Source organism: Vespula vulgaris, chromosome 21 (assembly GCF_905475345.1).
Source record: "Vespula vulgaris chromosome 21, iyVesVulg1.1, whole genome shotgun sequence".
In the NCBI taxonomy this organism is placed as follows: Eukaryota; Metazoa; Arthropoda; class Insecta; order Hymenoptera; family Vespidae; genus Vespula; species Vespula vulgaris.
Window position 1 is genome coordinate 3,657,767 of NC_066606.1, and position 17,146 is coordinate 3,674,912.

The 17,146-nt window shown below is 35.4% G+C and overlaps 5 protein-coding genes across 6 annotated transcripts; 2 read left to right on the plus strand and 3 right to left on the minus strand.

Moving 5' to 3' along the window:
- Nucleotides 1-42: 42 nt before the first annotated feature.
- Nucleotides 43-7,440, minus strand: LOC127071301 (serine-rich adhesin for platelets-like). Of its 2 annotated transcripts, XM_051010408.1 has the most exons (6): nucleotides 6,981-7,440; nucleotides 6,343-6,916; nucleotides 5,935-6,089; nucleotides 5,546-5,804; nucleotides 1,179-5,348; nucleotides 43-1,041 (listed from the first exon to the last, which is right to left on the minus strand). In XM_051010408.1, exons 2-6 carry the CDS (start codon nucleotides 6,388-6,390, stop codon nucleotides 685-687), a joined length of 4,989 nt encoding a protein of 1,662 aa, XP_050866365.1. In that variant the 5' UTR covers nucleotides 6,391-6,916; nucleotides 6,981-7,440; the 3' UTR covers nucleotides 43-684. The 2 variants fall into 2 exon arrangements, with proteins under 2 accessions (XP_050866365.1, XP_050866364.1); XM_051010407.1 differs by having other exon boundaries at nucleotides 6,343-7,440.
- LOC127071476 (MORN repeat-containing protein 5-like) lies at nucleotides 5,334-10,902 on the plus strand. Its single transcript, XM_051010777.1, has 8 exons — nucleotides 5,334-5,583; nucleotides 5,960-6,069; nucleotides 9,114-9,262; nucleotides 9,354-9,630; nucleotides 9,882-10,068; nucleotides 10,137-10,293; nucleotides 10,419-10,603; nucleotides 10,773-10,902. Exons 3-8 carry the CDS (start codon nucleotides 9,206-9,208, stop codon nucleotides 10,900-10,902), a joined length of 993 nt encoding a protein of 330 aa, XP_050866734.1. The 5' UTR covers nucleotides 5,334-5,583; nucleotides 5,960-6,069; nucleotides 9,114-9,205.
- Nucleotides 10,903-10,991: 89 nt separating this feature from the next.
- Nucleotides 10,992-12,960, plus strand: LOC127071311 (tubulin alpha-1 chain-like). The gene is made up of 4 exons (XM_051010428.1): nucleotides 10,992-11,169; nucleotides 11,284-11,506; nucleotides 11,605-12,434; nucleotides 12,542-12,960. The coding sequence occupies exons 1-4, from the start codon at nucleotides 11,167-11,169 to the stop codon at nucleotides 12,836-12,838; spliced, it is 1,353 nt and encodes a 450-aa protein (XP_050866385.1). The 5' UTR covers nucleotides 10,992-11,166; the 3' UTR covers nucleotides 12,839-12,960.
- LOC127071307 (NHL repeat-containing protein 2) lies at nucleotides 12,897-17,074 on the minus strand. The gene is made up of 9 exons (XM_051010421.1): nucleotides 16,746-17,074; nucleotides 15,465-15,631; nucleotides 15,143-15,302; nucleotides 14,648-15,063; nucleotides 14,317-14,546; nucleotides 14,014-14,239; nucleotides 13,740-13,934; nucleotides 13,548-13,661; nucleotides 12,897-13,465 (listed from the first exon to the last, which is right to left on the minus strand). Exons 1-9 carry the CDS (start codon nucleotides 16,927-16,929, stop codon nucleotides 13,067-13,069), a joined length of 2,091 nt encoding a protein of 696 aa, XP_050866378.1. The 5' UTR covers nucleotides 16,930-17,074; the 3' UTR covers nucleotides 12,897-13,066.
- On the minus strand, nucleotides 15,738-16,893 carry LOC127071320 (DNA repair protein SWI5 homolog). The gene is made up of 2 exons (XM_051010443.1): nucleotides 16,746-16,893; nucleotides 15,738-16,239 (listed from the first exon to the last, which is right to left on the minus strand). Exon 2 carries the CDS (start codon nucleotides 16,209-16,211, stop codon nucleotides 15,852-15,854), a length of 360 nt encoding a protein of 119 aa, XP_050866400.1. The 5' UTR covers nucleotides 16,212-16,239; nucleotides 16,746-16,893; the 3' UTR covers nucleotides 15,738-15,851.
- Nucleotides 17,075-17,146: the final 72 nt, after the last annotated feature.

The following is a 17,146-nucleotide window of genomic DNA, read 5'->3' on the forward strand; positions in this document are numbered from 1 at the left end:
TGTGTGCTTTATCGATATTATCTAAAATATTGCAATTATCAATTTTATTTCAATAAGTTTTATTTATTTGTAAGTATTTGACATAATTTATGCTAAGAACAGTTATTGTCACGTCGACACGATAAGAAGACGATCTTGACGTTGTCCTGAGTCATAACGGCGAGTTTTAGGGTATAAAGAGCGACTTTATAAATAATTAAGTTTTTCCAACTACGAAGCGATTAGATAAAAAAATACAATTTTGTAATTGTAATGATTACAAAATTTATGTATTTAACATGATTACGACTTTATATTCGATATTTTATCAACTGTATATTGCAATATTTTAATATTTTTGTTAAAAAGTTTGGTTATTCGAAGAATCTAATTATTATTATTTTTTTTTTATTTGCACCACAAAGAAACTGCATATTTTATAAAATTATTTTTTAATAGTTACGAATGAAAGCGAAGTCGCAATCTATATTATTGCATTTGACTAACTTCTTTTTCATAATACCTAATTTTTTTTACTATAATATACATTGAGTTGCTTTTAAGCATTGTCGGATCTAAACAAATTAACAATATAAAATATTCGACGTGTCGATCGAAAACCAACATATACGATAATGACACTACATAACGATGGTGTTCGATCAAGTTAAATGTCGTATTTCCATGAACGATATCGTAGACGAGCTAGGGCAAAAGTCTTGGATTAAATCTTCCCATGTGAAGTATTAAACCGGTGGGATTGTGACGTACGAAATATAAGAAGGGCCTGTCGAGTTTCAATCGCGATCTTTCCGATCTCATTATAACCTTCGCATTATCTGCATGTCGCTTTCTCCTTTTATCGGTCTTACCGAACATCGACTTCGAAGCATTTACTTCTAAGTAATCTAAGAGGTTGGACTGACCACGTGTATCCAGAGCCATTCTATTCGAAGTTTCCTCGTGTTGACGAGCTCTTTTTATTGGGGTGGCTGGATACGTTTCCATGTGATGTCTTCCATTTGTTGGATTCTCATCGCCGCACGTGCCGAACAAATTAATCTTAAAAAAAAAAAGAACAAAAAGAAAAAAGACATACATTTGAATCTGTACAAAATCTGTCTACGTAGGAATAAAGCAAAAACATTTAATGAAAATAAAATCAAAAACATAAATGAGAAAAAGAAATTAATCCTAACCTGTAGTATGTCGGATAGATGTAAGTGATTTCCAATTCCATTGATACCCTTCAAATCAGCTTGTTCGGTGAACAGTCTATCGAATCCCATTCTTCTGAGAGCTGCTGTCGCATTAACGACCGATCTATGAGTAAATTTAGGTATTTGAAGTTCTAAACTATTCCTAGGAAGTAATACTTTCAAAAGCCTGTTCCAATTATTGTCACGCGAAGCACTTGCTATTAATCTTCGTTCAAGACGATCCAAAGTATCACCTGGGGCTATATGGCCTTGTTGTCCAGGCAATAAGAACACCGTTGTAACAAGATTTTCGACTTTACCAAGAGCAACCGCAGTAGCATCTAAACTAGGTTCGTAACCTGCAAGTATATTCGATCGCCAGACTATAGCTGGCACAGGTATCAATTTTCTCTGTCTGATAGCCGGTGACACGGCAAAATATAATTCGCCGTCTCTTCCGTCAGAACTAACGAAACTGGAGTTGCAATTAGTTTGGAAAACATTGGCTGATACAGCAGCCAAAGGAGATCGTAGAGGTACCGTGTTCGCCTTTATAAAGTCCTTGATCCTACCGCCCGTTTGTTTTCTAACCAGTAAGTTCGTCCGTCTCCGAACGATGTCACCAATGGTGGCAAAATTCACTTCGGCAACAAGACCTTCGTAAAACTGTTGGGCTTGTTCTTTGTAAAATGGCAACGTTTTTCTGACCCTCGCTCTATCGACAAAAAGTTCACGAACGAAGGCAGCGTTTGTGATCCCTTGTCCTCTCGTCAATCCCACCATATCGGTTACGTTTTGAAACACCAAATGTGGATTAAATGTGGCTACGTCGTCCAACTTAAGTAATTCGTTCATCTGATCGGAAGTGGTTCCTCGTGCTCCTAAAAATATCATGGCCAGTAGACTGACCATACCGAAGGGCGAAAGAACCAGGGATCTGTTTGTACTTAGGCCCTTATTAGCTGCCATCCAGAAATCGAAAGCTAAATTATTGCACATTTTCGAGAAGTTAACGATGTCGCTTTCAGTCTTCGTCACGGTAACATCCAAAGCGGTTACGCTTGCCGGAGAATCTAACGGTATATTTTCATTTGATTTTATTTCCGACGTTACAGCAGGTAAGCGTGTATCTGACGCGTGGGCGATATCCTGTATGATCTTTTGAGTCGTTGGATAGACGGTAGTTTTTTCGACGGTCGATGATGCAACTACTTTATGAGGTATCAACAACCACTTTTCAGTTGTTTCCCTATCCTCCGAATAGCTTCCATTCATATTTTCATTGTAACTGATTTTCGAAGTCGATTGCGAACCCAATGAGTTCTCCGTTGCCATTGATACAGACGATGTCAATAATTTCGACGACGATACTTCTTCGATAACATCCGGAGATACAGAAATTGATTCGTTATTTTCTACTTGTACCTTCGTACTATCATTCGTATTATCATTTATTATCTCTAAGGATGTTCCGTTCGTATCATTACCTTTTGTATCTGCGCTAACGTTAGCTGTTATTTGATCTATCATCCAATTTGATTCATTTATCGTTGCAACGTTCTCCATCGATTCTTCGATCGTTTTGTTTGTCTGGACGCGCAAATCCTGTGACGGTTCTATTGTAGTACTACTCGACGTTGACTCCGCATTCTCCGAAACCTTCGTTGTAATCATATTGTCCACGGATACATCACTCGCATCGGTTGAAGATAAATCATTCGTAAAAGTGATATTCAATTTTACATAAGGAGTGGAATACCTTTGCGTATCTTCCTTTGAATCGGAATAACGAGATTCGTTTGCTTTTAACGATGCTTCCGATTCAATGCCAGTATGATTTTTTAGCTGATAATCATGGATATTCAAAAAAGTTTCCGTAACAGATTGTTCACCGGCAATCAAGGTCGTCATCTGTTCTTGAATTACCACAGGTACCGCATTTGGAGTTAATAAAGTGGTATTCGCTTTTGTTGTGACGTTCATGACCGTCTTGTCAGTTGCAGTTTCTTGCTCCGAAGGTAACAACGTCGTAATTGAATTTAACGATTCGATGAGATCGTTCTGATGTCGTACAAATGAAGGTTCCTTACTGTTTACGTCGGGATTCAAGTTCGAAGAAGTCTCACTGTTTGAATAGCTTTCGGTAGTTTGTACGTTATCTGTAATAATATCGCTAATTGGTGTTGTATACGATGTTTCCATCTCTGAGGTCATAATGGTGTTCTTAATTCCTGCATCAGTCGTCCTCATATCACTGCTTTTTATCGAATCAGTAGTCGTAACCAGTTCGTTAAATACAACCGATGTTGTCGTTATCGTATGTTGATTCGTAGAAGGTGAAGAAATATTTTTAACAAAGTCTTCAATGCGATTGCCAATGAAATTTGTTTCATTGATTGGTAGAACAGGTAGCGAAATTGTATTTGTTATTAAAGTCTCCTTCGTGTCGTTCATTAACTTTTCTACTGCGGATTCTGTTGTCGTACTCGTAACATAGACATTTGATTCGGTGGAAGTATTGCTTTTTAAATCATTGATAAAGGTAATCTTGGTAGCCGTAGTAGATTCAGGTATCATACTGGATAAAGTAGAAGGATCAACGGACGGACCATCGATCCGAACAAAAATGGTCTCCGTTGTATAAGTAGATGTTGATGTCGAATTCATTGTATTGCTCGCTACTGTAGGTTGTACAGTAGATATGTCATTTATTTTGGAAATTTCCATTTCGATCGAAGATTCTTTCTCGTTTGTTTCGATTGACTGTAACTTATTCGTCAAACTCTCAGGATTTTCATCGTACTTGTCTGTATCAACGTCGGACGTTGAACTATCAATAGGCTTCAAGTTTGTTTCATGATTCAAAGTAATATTCTTCGTAACGATTACGGCGACAGGAAGATCTGTTGTTTCTGAAAAGCTAGCAGAATCTGTAATCGTACCAATGGATATTCCTTCCGATGTATTGTCAGATGAATTTACTGATAATGAAACATTGAAGTAATCATTGGGTTGTGCCGACGTTGATGTCGAAGAATCGATTCCTTCGGTCGCATTCATTGTCAAGTTGAACGATTGTGAAATGTTTAATCGTTCATCGTTTGTTGGCTTGTTCGATAATAACGTCGACGTTGAAATTATTGACAAGATGGGAGGAGTCGTTACTTCTGATATTTCAGAAATTGTCACGTTTCTATCGTCGAAAGATTGTGTAGTGATATTGCCCTTAGATAAATGTTCGCTCGATTCCGTTTGTACATGCGTAATAACAATTGGCGTGACCGTGTCAGTGATTGTATCTCCCGATAACATCGTGACGCTTTCAGATTGACCAATCTTCGTATTTGCTTCTACAGTCGATGTTTCCAATGACATTGTTTCCGTTACCTTTTTCGTTATATCGCTTTCAGTGGATGACAACACTTCGTTCGTTGCTAGGGCAAGCGAGTCGTTCACCGTTGATCCCACCAACATAGTCAAAATCGGTACATATTCCGTTACTCGGCTAATGCTCGACTCGTCAAAAGTCACGTTTTGTTCCAATTCGTCCCAAACCTTGACTGGAACTTTTTCGAACACCGTTGCATTATTCATCTTCTCCATTGGCGAGTGATCGATGTCAGAAAACTCGACAGTGGATTTTGTACTCAATGTTTGATACGTCGAATCGTCGATTGATGACGTCTCTAACTGATGGGTGAATGGTTTTTCTTCGGTAGTGATCATTGGCACTGGAATCATTGGTTTCTCAGTATATTTATCTGGAGATTTCGTTTCGCCATAACTAATAATCGTCGAAAAATTATTTTCGTTAATAATCGATATTAATGGGAAGCTGCTGGTTGTTGAAATGACATCGTTGATCAATTGTTCAGGTGTTTCTGGATTAGTTAACATCGATGGTTTTAACGTGGACGATTGAGTTTCTCGATTCAACGAAGTTACCGATATCTCTTGCATAAGAGAATCGGGTTTCGTAATTTCCACGTAATTAGGTTCTTCCGATGTAGGATCAGCTTCGATATCGCTATTGGTCAGAATACCAGGTAAAATGCTACTCCATTCGGCGTTTGCGTATTCTGGAATAGTCGATAACGAGCCGGCCATGGTCGATGGTTTATCCAATGCACTTTTTAATACATTTTGCACTTTTTCAACTACATCCATCACCTACGAATCGAGAAAAATTAGGAATGTCTATTTCAATATAATCGCCTTCGATGATCGTTTTATCTAAATTGTTAACTTGAATGATATTAGAACAAGACTTAATCTTTTTTTTTATATTATGTATCGTAATATTTCAAAAATCAAAAGATTAAATAACGATATTTTTCAGTGCGAATGTATTAACGAGACGTTCTCACCTTCTTTTCTCCATTCAACAGATCACCAGATTTGTGAGGTTCGTATATCTCCATCGCAACGTGCCCGCCGTTTCCACTTGCGATTAGAGTCTGTATCTCACGTAAACTCATTTGCTTCGTGATCATGTTCCCCTGATCGTTATACGTGTAGAATAGAAATTTGTCGGGTTTCAGCAGTTCTGCCGGCGAAGCTGGCAAATCGCGTCTTATTGGATTCTCATTTTCATCCTTTTTATAATCCACGTTTTTCGAAGCGTTACTAAAAATTTTACAAATATTTTAGTACTACGGATTGTTTCATATTTAAATTCTATTACAAGCGATTAAATAATTATTATTCGATCATTAGCAGTAAAATTCAATGGAATTTCGTAAATCATTTTTCTGACCTACGCTGATCCCATAATTTTCCAGTGTCATCTAATCCACCGGCCGTGACCTTTGACAGCGGCGAAGCCTTGCACGACGAAAAAATGCTTGTCAAGAGGATGACAAGTACCGTTAAAGCCTGCCACCCTTGACGAGTACGTAAGTTTCGAGTAACCTACAAAGAAAGAAAAGAAAAAGAAAAGTGAAAAGAAAAAAGAAGCCTCATTCACGAGGCAAACAGAGTTCGTAATGCGACTTTCGATGGATCGAATTTACTTCGAGATCATTTAAAAAAAAACCGCGCAAATCTCATGTAGACGTTCGAGGATTTTATCGAACGTGAACGTGGACAAGACATTTTATCATATACACGTAGAATTAATATATTGTTTTTAATTTTATTACTAATACTTTGTACGAGAACTTACAGATATATCGATCGTATAACGACCGGCTTCTTTCTCGATGAAAAACATGATGTGCTTTGTGAATTTCAAGAAATTAATGTTAACTCCGTGCGATTCAATTTTATGAATGATCCTTTTTATTGTTATTTCTGGCGAAATATAAACAATATTATTCTCATCGAAATAACGCAAAAGAAATGTTATGTAGCCTCATCGTTCCTACGAATTCTGATTTTTTGTTTCTTCCCTTGGCTATTCGTTTTTCGTCTTTTCTTTCTCGCACACACGCGATTTCAACAGACTTTCTCTCTCTCTCTCTCTCTCTCTCTCTCTCTCTGTCTTTCTCTCTCGTGTTATTCTCTTCTTTTTATCCCTCTGTCTCTAACTCTCTCGTTCTTACTGTCCTTCTATTCTTTCTTTCTTTCTTTCTTTCTTTCTTTCTTTTCTTTTCTTCTCTTCCCTTCTGTTCTCTTTTTGCTTCCCTCCCACCACTCTTTCTTTCTTCAAATTATCCTCTCCGGTTACGTTATATACGGCCGTGTATCCTAATCCTTTCGAACGACTTTCCACGACGCCCGTGAGCCCTCCTAAGGAACTGCAACCGAGACGAACGATCTTGCGGTTGACCTTGCCGCAACGACTAAGGATAGTGACCTTACCGAAGACGCTTATATTCCTGCTACTACTCGTCCTCTTCTCCTGTTTCTCTCCTCCTTCTTACCCCTCCTTTTCCTACTATCTACCATGACTGCTCTCCTCTTTCTCTCTTTCAGTTTTTCCCCTACCTTCGAAGTCGTCCCGCTTCTCTCCTCCTGTTCGTTCCTTCGACTCCTTCCTTTTCTTTCTCTCCTCTCCTTTTGAACATGACTTCGAAGAAGATCGACGGTATATGATTTGTATGCTTTTTCTTTTTCCTCTCTCTCTCTCTCTCCCTCCTTTTCTTTTCATTTCTTCTTTGCCTCTCATTTTCTTTTTTTTTCTTTTTTTCGCTCTTATTTCTATGCCCTATGGTATTCCATACGTTTCTTTTTACTTTTCGAACGATTTGAGCGATTTGAAACACGTCGAATGACGATTTTCTTTTCGTTCCTTCGAATCGATTCGAGCGTGTCAGGTAGTAGATCTCTCTCTCTCTCTCTTTCTCTTTCTCTCCCCTCTCCTTTCTTTCTCTGATAGTAGCAAGTTCTCCATTTAATCGCACAAAGTCACAATCCCGGATGAAAGGATTTTTTAGGATTGTATAGCGCTATCTTGAGCTAAATATACGAGAGCTAATAATAAACAAGAAAGCTAGATATATATACATACAGTCTTATAATTAGAAAGCATTATTAAAATTTATTATATTGGCCGAGATATGTATCTATCTATGATCAAATTCGCAGAGTATAAAAGGACAGATACGCTAAGATATATTTTTGAAATGTGTTCGTGCTATATTCCTTTATATATTGAGAGCGCGTATTCTATCGGTGCACGGGTTTTAAGACGGCGTGCGTCGTAATCCAGGCCGATGATTATACCAACGATTAACGGTACACATTGGCTGACCGGTTGCGAGTCACTTGACTTCGAGACTACGATCGTAGCTAACATTCCAAATTCGTGACCACCACACTGTCGATAGTAAGCTGGGACGCTCATATTGCACATAGACCGAATCTGTTAGTTCAACCACACGTTTGAGGATTTTCATTTATTTGCTTTACGTATCGTACGCTGGTCTCAGTTTGTATCCCGTCGTTAAAAGAGAGAGAGAGAGAGAGAGAGAGAGAGAGAGAGAGAGAGAGAAATGCCTCTTTTTTTCCCGCGATACACGAAGAAAGGTATTTTCTTATATTGTTTTCTTAATGTTTAAACGTGATGTATCGTGCAATAAATCGGAGTTTTTTCACTGGACCGATCAAAATTTTTTTTTCTGTTATATTATAGTTCTAGCAAATTTTTTGTCAATTCTTTTTTTACTAGCCCTCCTGCCCCAAGTTTTCAAGGTCATTCTATTCTTTTATACATAAAGTTTATAATTTTCTTTTTATAGCAATCTTTTAACGTATATTAAAACGAATTCGGCATATATCGCTGCAAGTATATATGTTTCTTTCATCTGGAATTATAAGAATTATCCTAATTGAAAGAATTTTATTTAATCTTATTAACGTAGAATATCGCATGCTACGTTGTTGTACACTCTTCAGAGTTGTTGATACATCGATATTTAGTTGTTATTCATTTGATCTTTCGCAATAATGTTTGTAAACACATCTTTCTGTACGTTTAAACTACATCTAATAATATCGGAAGAAATGTTTCTCTGTTAGACTTGTTTTTACAATATATATTTAAAAAAATGTTTATGATAAAGCTCCAATAATGCTGGAGAATTGTAGATGCATGCTTTAGCTATCGATGTAGATGTCGTAAAAAAAGTTAAACAGTCATTTCATTTACTTACCGTTTACATAAGTTTATTGCAACTGATGGAACACAATTTTTGACATTGTTTTAATTAAGGTAAAGAACATTTTTTAATGTTTCTTCGGGTCAGATGGAAAAAAAATATATGTATATACATATTTGTATTTAAGATACTTGTCGAATTTGTCTCAGTACATTTGCTAAAATATAAGTGTAAACAAATATTATAGATTTATCTGTAAGAAAATAAGGATTGTCTTGAAAATTTCGGAAAGAAAGAGTTGACAAAAAAGAAATTTACTATAATCATATCTAAGTTCTCTTTGATCGATGTTAAATCATATCGGATAAATCAGCTGATGCTCGTTTTTTTTCAGATAAATCGTAATTGGAACATAAATATATAATTCGTAAATATTTCAATCTAATTGAGGGGTTTTGCTTCTTGGTGATAACAATAACAATTAATATGGATAATCAATATCATGAATTGATTTTGAGAACTATTACTCAGGATTTGCATCTGGTTGGGAAAGGAATATTCAATTTTCTTCAGATAGGAATTATATTTCGAATATAGTAAAATATATTTATTTTAATAAATTATTCTTATACAGGCTGTCTCGAAATCACAAAATAATGAAACCAGATCATCGAAGATTTCAATATCGATGAAAAATGTGAAACAAGTTCAGAATGATAATTATTTTAATGAAGGAAAAGCTTTGAACATCCTTACAGACCAGGACGAGGACGATGAACTAGATGTCAAAGTCGAAAAAGATTTCAATGACCTATTTTGGAGGGAAAGTTTTTTTATCAATGGAAGTAATTACAACGGTACCTGGGACGCAGTCGGCATGGCAGGAATTGGAAAATACATTTTACCGAATGGTTAATAAATAAATAAATTCATATTCTTTTTATTTTTCCCTTTTTTTAAATAATAGTTAGTTTCTCCTGTCAGTATTCATAAATCTGTGGTATTTATCAAGCAAAACGATATCTATAACAAAATATGTAGTATCCTTTCTAAGCAACGGAAATGGGATATTTTCAAACTTTGAAATCAATCTAAATTTCATTAATAATTTTGCGTTATAAATCTTATAAATGTGTACAAAAGAAATGAAAAAATTATACAGCAACCATCTTTGAGGGTGAATTTCGTGATGACAAATTTCACGGAAACGGAACCATGTCCTGGCCGTGCGGACAAAGCATAGATGGAGTCTGGATATCTGGCAAGCTGAAAAGTAAGCGGTACAGGTTCAAGGATGATTTAATATTCGTCGAAGATGGCTGGGAATATTGTCAATTTCCTGACAGACGGTTAGCGTAACATGTTTCTATAGTTTACGCTGATATTATCGTTAGAATTTCGAATTTTTCTCGTGCAGATTCTACGCTTGCGTCACGACTGGCTTGAGACCTGCACGGATAACGCTAAAAACGAATTGTCAACCGGCTAAAACAATTCCTCTCTTTTGCTACGATGTGGGTAACGGTATATACTATCCGAATACTCGTTGTATCATGTCATATGATTCAACAAAGGTACAAATATCACCATCGGTCATTTTCCTACTTCTTTATTGAATCAACAAACAAACAATTTTTCTATGTAAATTCTTTCTTTCCCGTTTATTCAAAATCTGTTAAATGTATGGAACATGGAAAAGATAATCGAAATACCAACTAAATCGAGAATCGAGTGGATTATAGGCAATTGTCGGAAAGGCTATGACAAACCTACACACTATCAGCCATGGCTAAATGAGAATTGGTCGAAAAAAACGAGAGAAGAGTTAAATATAGAATATTGTTTACCCTTATCAACCGATTCACCGCAAGGATGGTGGAAAAGGTATAGTCGTAATTATTTCTTTACATTAAACTAAGATTTCACCATTACCACACTGTCTTTAATATATTAGAAATTTAGTAGAAAATCGAGTATATATTACCTTGTTTATAAAATCGTACTAAAGCTTTATATATATATTATAACTCGAATTATTCTCGATACAAACAAGATTGTCGACTTTCGAGCAAGATACCAACATATATCAGAAAGATGACGAGTTCCTTTGCAAACATTGTTATCTGAACCGAAGAGAGAAAAAAACATGTGAAAGTAGCGAAAAAACAAATTGCTGCAATTAAAATCTTTCGTTATGTTTTGTTTTTACAATATATAGCTATATACGTAAAAAAAAAAAAATACATATGGAAAAAAACAATAAATATCCAATGATACGATCATCTTGCGTTTTCTAATGTTTCGTAAACAATCTTTGTGGACATCTTGATAGATATCGACCGAAAATAAACGTAAGAATAGCTGCAGAAGAAAGCGTTATACGAAACGATACAATCGTTTTTAATTCGTCATAATTAAAAAATAAAGTAGCGATATAATTAGAAAAAATGGTAAGTCGTTTGTAAAAAAATTTATCAACGATTGACAGCTTATCAGTTAGCGATCTGCTAATGTCTGCATTACTCATTACGACTGATTCGAGTTTACTTAAAATTGATCGATAGCGTGAGTGTCTATCAGTGCACGTAGGACAAGGTGGAGTTCAAATAGGTAACGCCTGTTGGGAATTATACTGTTTGGAACATGGAATTCAACCCGATGGGCAAATGCCCTCGGATAAAACAGTTGGAGGAGGGGATGACAGTTTCAATACGTTTTTTAGCGAGACAGGTGCGGGAAAACACGTTCCAAGAGCTGTTTTTATGGACTTAGAACCTACTGTAGTAGGTACGATCATTATCAACCCCTTTTTATGTATTCCGATTTTCATGATTTTGCAATTACCTTAAACGTTACTCTTTTACGAGATATTTTTTATATTTTAGACGAAGTACGTACAGGAACTTACAGGCAACTCTTTCATCCGGAACAACTGATCACAGGGAAAGAGGACGCAGCAAATAATTATGCGAGAGGTCATTACACCGTAGGCAAGGAAATCGTGGATTTGGTATTAGATCGATTACGCAAATTAGCCGATCAATGTACGGGACTCCAAGGCTTTCTTATTTTCCACGCTTTTGGTGGTGGTACCGGATCTGGATTTACCAGCCTTTTGATGGAACGATTATCCGTTGATTACGGGAAAAAATCCAAACTTGAATTTGCTATCTATCCGTCGCCCCAGATATGCACGGCGATAGTTGAGCCATACAATTCCTTACTAACTACTCATACGACTCTCGAGCATTCGGACGCCGCTTTTATGGTAGACAATGAAGCGATTTACGATATCTGCCGGCGTAATCTCGACATAGAGAGGCCGACTTATACAAATCTGAACCGTTTGATCGGTCAGATCGTCTCTTCCATTACCGCGTCTCTGCGCTTCGATGGTGCTCTGAACGTTGACCTTACTGAATTTCAAACGAACTTGGTACCTTATCCGCGAATTCATTTTCCACTTGCCACTTATGCACCGGTTATCTCGGCCGAAAAAGCATATCATGAACAATTAACGGTAGCAGAGTTGACCAACGCCTGCTTCGAGCCGGCCAACCAAATGGTAAAGTGCGATCCACGACATGGTAAATACATGGCTTGCTGCATGTTATACAGAGGTGACGTTGTACCGAAAGATGTGAATGCCTCGATTGCTACTATCAAAACCAAACGTACTATACAATTCGTTGATTGGTGTCCAACTGGATTTAAGGTACACGCAAGTGCAATAGATTTCACGAACTTTACCAATTTTGTTATTTTAATTCTATTCGTCAATTCGCTAACTCGTTAATTAGAATCGCAAGTTGTCATTTTTAGGTCGGAATAAATTATCAGCCACCTACGGTTGTACCGGGCGGCGATCTCGCTAAAGTTCAACGCGCGATCTGCATGTTGGCCAATACGACCGCCATCGCCGAGGCATGGAGCAGGCTCAATCATAAATTCGACGTTATGTACTCGAAGCGTGCCTTTGTACATTGGTACGTAGGAGAGGGTATGGAGGAAGGTGAGTTTTCAGAAGCACGAGAAGATTTAGCGGCATTAGAGAAGGACTATGAAGAAGTTGGTTTGGATTCGGTTGAAGGAGAGGGCGAAGGAGGAGAGGAATATTAATTTGTCATTAGTCTAGAAAACTCTCGCTTAATGCTAAAGAATTTTGTATTAAATTAAATAATGTTACTATTTGATATTATTCTGGTCGTAATAAAAGCACTAAGAAATTAGTTCAATTAGAAGATTACGCGCGTAACTGAATATTTGTGTCGTACCAACGAAACATTGGTATATTTTTACACAAACGCAAAGAACTCCCGTCAAAGTTTAACGAATTGATCATTCGTATTATTTCTTTATGATGATCTTTTTATGTTCGATGACAGTACGAGGTCCATCCGCATTTTGTTGCACTTTAAATACTACCAATATCTTTTTTGGTATACATTCATTGATATTACAAGTTATGATATCCAAAATAAAGCGTAAATCATTACATTCAGAACCATCAGGAATTTGAATTGATGTTGGTGTTGTAAGCGAGCCGCTCAGAGATTTGGCCATCCAAGTATCTTTCGGTAACGATAGTGACCATTTTTGAGGTGCTTCAGAATTCAGCTTTAAATCACCTTCAAATATAATTTCAAATGTGATTGTAAGCTTTCCCCCATTTGCATTAATGAGCGTATCAAAAGTATACTCCTCGTTAACATCATCATCATCTTGGACTAGGAGAACAAAGGAAATCTAAAGAATTACGAATAAACATTAAATTATGAATAAGAATTACGATTAATCTTGATTGGTTTATTAATAATTTTATACTCACGGACGAGATGGTTTCACTCTTTAAATCGATCTTTTTAACGGAATGATTATTCGTATCCGCTACATATAAAATCTCCCCACTGCTATTTATTGCAAGTCCACTTGGTTCATCGAACTAGAAGACCATATTTTCGATTAAACATGTTCCTGTACAAAAAAATTAGTAACATATAATAGATCTATTATCTCTTACAGAGAACATATCACTTGGTTTGCCAGCACCATACAATGTTTTACAATTTCCAGCAAGATCTACTTTTTTAATTTTGTGATTATAAGTGTCTGCTATATAAATGTTTTGTTGAACTGAATTCCATGCTATTCCTAAAGGATGTTGAAGTTTTGCAGTATGATGAGTGCCATCGATATCTCCAAAGTCATGTAAGTTCTAAGAAAAGATTCACATGGTTTCTATTAAGAATTACTCGTTAAAAAATATAGTCACTATATTGTATCATATAATTAACCTGTGGATTCTTATCAGCACCGCACAATGTAGAAACTTTCCCATTTTCTAAGTGAACCTGCCTGATACTACTACTTTCGCTATCAGCAAAAAATGCAATATTATACTCTTGAGCAATTGTGAGACCAGATGGTTGAGCCAACGATGCTGCATGAGGATACGAATTATTACGATTCCCTTCTCGACCGTTTCCAACAATAGCAACGCATGTACCAGCTTTGTACAATCTGTTAAATAAAATAAGGACGGCAATTGAATGAAATCAATATTTCATTCTAAAAATAAAATGCTAAACTTATTTTACTTATTTTTCCACCAAATAGTATCTTCTAAAAAAAGTGCCCAAATTTGATGTGTGCCTGCAATTGCAATCAGTAAAATCGGCACAGTAGTTTTGCCGTTATTATGATGATATATTGTCACATCCCAAGGAGAAGAAAGTGTTTGATCTGTACCAAATTTTCCTCCTTTATAATCATGACCTTGTTTTCCTGTGCCTGCCACAGTAGTTACAGTTTGTTTTCCCAAATCAATCTAAAACAGATGTGTTATAATTATAATAAGAGGAATCATAGAAAATTTCTAAAGTTACATAAGTTTAATGTATATTTAAAAGAAATTCGTATTAAAATTACCCTTCTAATAGCATGATTTTCATTGTCAGCAACATATATCATTTCATTGAGTATGCAAGTACCTTGAGGTGCATTAAACTTGGTTTCTTTAAAATTACCATCTTTATAGCCTGGATCATATCCACCTATAACATGCTCTACATTTCCATGAATATCTGTTACTAAAATTCTATTGTTGCCAGTATCTGATATAATTAATTTTTCTCCCATTTCAGAAGAATAAATTTCTATTTTGCCAGGAAATCGTAAAAGATCAGTTGAAGTTGGTAACAGGTGTATAGCTGGTGCTATAGGAAGAGCATGGTTAGATATTTCATTTGTTGATGTAAAATAATCAAGTGCAACTTTTGTATATAAAAATAGTTCTTCTCTATGACCTTCACCTAGTATAATTACTAATGGTTGCCCTCTTGGACCTAAAATTTTCATTAATTCTAACATATCGCACAAGTGAAAAATCTTTGTTTCAAAATTTGATCAAGTATTTATGCATACCTAACATTACCATTGTTGGCCAGCAAATTATTCCAATATCTTGCCACATTGAAAGTGTCGCATCATTAACAACAGGGTGCATTATATTATACCTCTGTACAGCTGACCTTATTTTTGTTGAATCACGCTCATTAGAAAATTTTGCACTGTGAACACCGATCTAAAGGAACAAGACTAAACATACTTTCATGTTCTTACAATGTGCACAATTCGTAAAATATATTATTAAGATATCCTTTTTTAAGAAATAAAATGTAAAAAAGTAAAATTTTTATATAAATATAAAAATGTTTATATTTGATACTTTAAAATATACACTAACCACAACTAAACCAGACTTTATAGAGAATTCCTTTTCTAATGCTTCCAAATCAGGCAGAATATGCATACAGTTGATACAGCAGTAAGTAAAAAAGTCTAATATAATTATTTTCCCATGGAGGTGTTTCTTCATGGAGAGATTCTCGGAGACATTGAACCATTCCAAGCCTAACATTTAAAGAAATTACTTCACTGTATGCACACATAATTATATCTGACCAAATTTAAAAGTAATAGACAGAAGCAATTGTATTAAAATGTTTTAAATAGCATCCACAATCGAATAAAGAGGTTTTTATTATACAAAAAATATATCACAGTAGTGCATTTTAACAATAAACGAAGTTAGTATTTGAAGATGAAGATGACTGTACGATCAGCAAGGCCTTCAGCTGTCATTAGTAGGTAAACCATAATCTTTATGTAAACTCTTAACTGTGATATTATTTATTTGAGCCACAGCATCAAATACAACTTGGGTTGCATCCTTCACATCATTATATTCATGCAAAAGATTTGTAGTTTGCTTCATAGACGGATATTTTTCTCTTGAAGTTTTCAAGTTGGTAAATTCTGTGTCCAATTTCTTCTTAAGATGAAGAAGTTTGAAGAATTGTTGTTTCTTTTCATCTTCTAATGGAATTTGGTTTAATTCCAACTGCTTTTTGTTTGGCACTATCATCGATGCTTCCTTTTCTGCATTTTCCTTATATCCACCCAAAGTATCGTCAATGAATGAGGAAGACATTTTGACAGAAGAATCAATGTGTTCAGACCTATGATTCAATCGATAAAAGGCCATGCTTTGTTTATGATATATACTCAATCTCAATGTGTACATAATATTGAATAAAAGAGAAGACAATCATGAGGTTACTGATATAGTTTCGATTGTTAGTTTTAGATATAAAAGAAGATAGCATATTAAGGTCTACAATATTGTACTCTAGTTATTTACAAATTATTTGTAAACCATTTATTTTTTTTTTGCAGTTTGATTATAAGAAGTTCAGACAATAAAAAAGAAAAATTTAAGTAATATCGATCAATTAATATATTCATTGTGTAGGTATTACAACACAAAAAGTTTACATTATAGTATCAGGTTAGTAAGCATGTCATAAGCACGTTAATAAGCAAAACAAAATATAATAACGAAAACCTTTCGTCTTTCTGTCACACTTTGATTTATCGTAACATATCAAACTATTATCAAACTAATTTCAAATAATTATTTTAAATTTAAGAACAATACGAAGAATTTTATAAAAGATAAGGTAACCTTTTGGGAAATCCTTTACACAAGCGTCAGTATTAGCAAATGTTTTTATATGGCGTAGAACTAGTTTTTGTTTTTCCGTTTGATCGATAATAATTTGAAGATCATGTCGAATTTGTTCGCAAGCATCCGTTAATATTTTCACTGTATCCGAAACACTCATTTTTTTATTCACTTGTCCACACATGAACGAAATAGCGAATTAAAAAAAAAAAGGAACTTCGAAACGGTGAATCAGTGTTTCAATAAAAAAAAGTATACTCCAATATATGTTCATTTTAGTTCCAGTTTGTAGTGGGAAGCGTAGGAATATCGTAGCAAAGCAGACCCACTCTTCATGCGCATGTCAGAAATAGCTTTTCCAGGGTTAAGATACTCATCGATCCATGTTCTCGTCCGTTCAT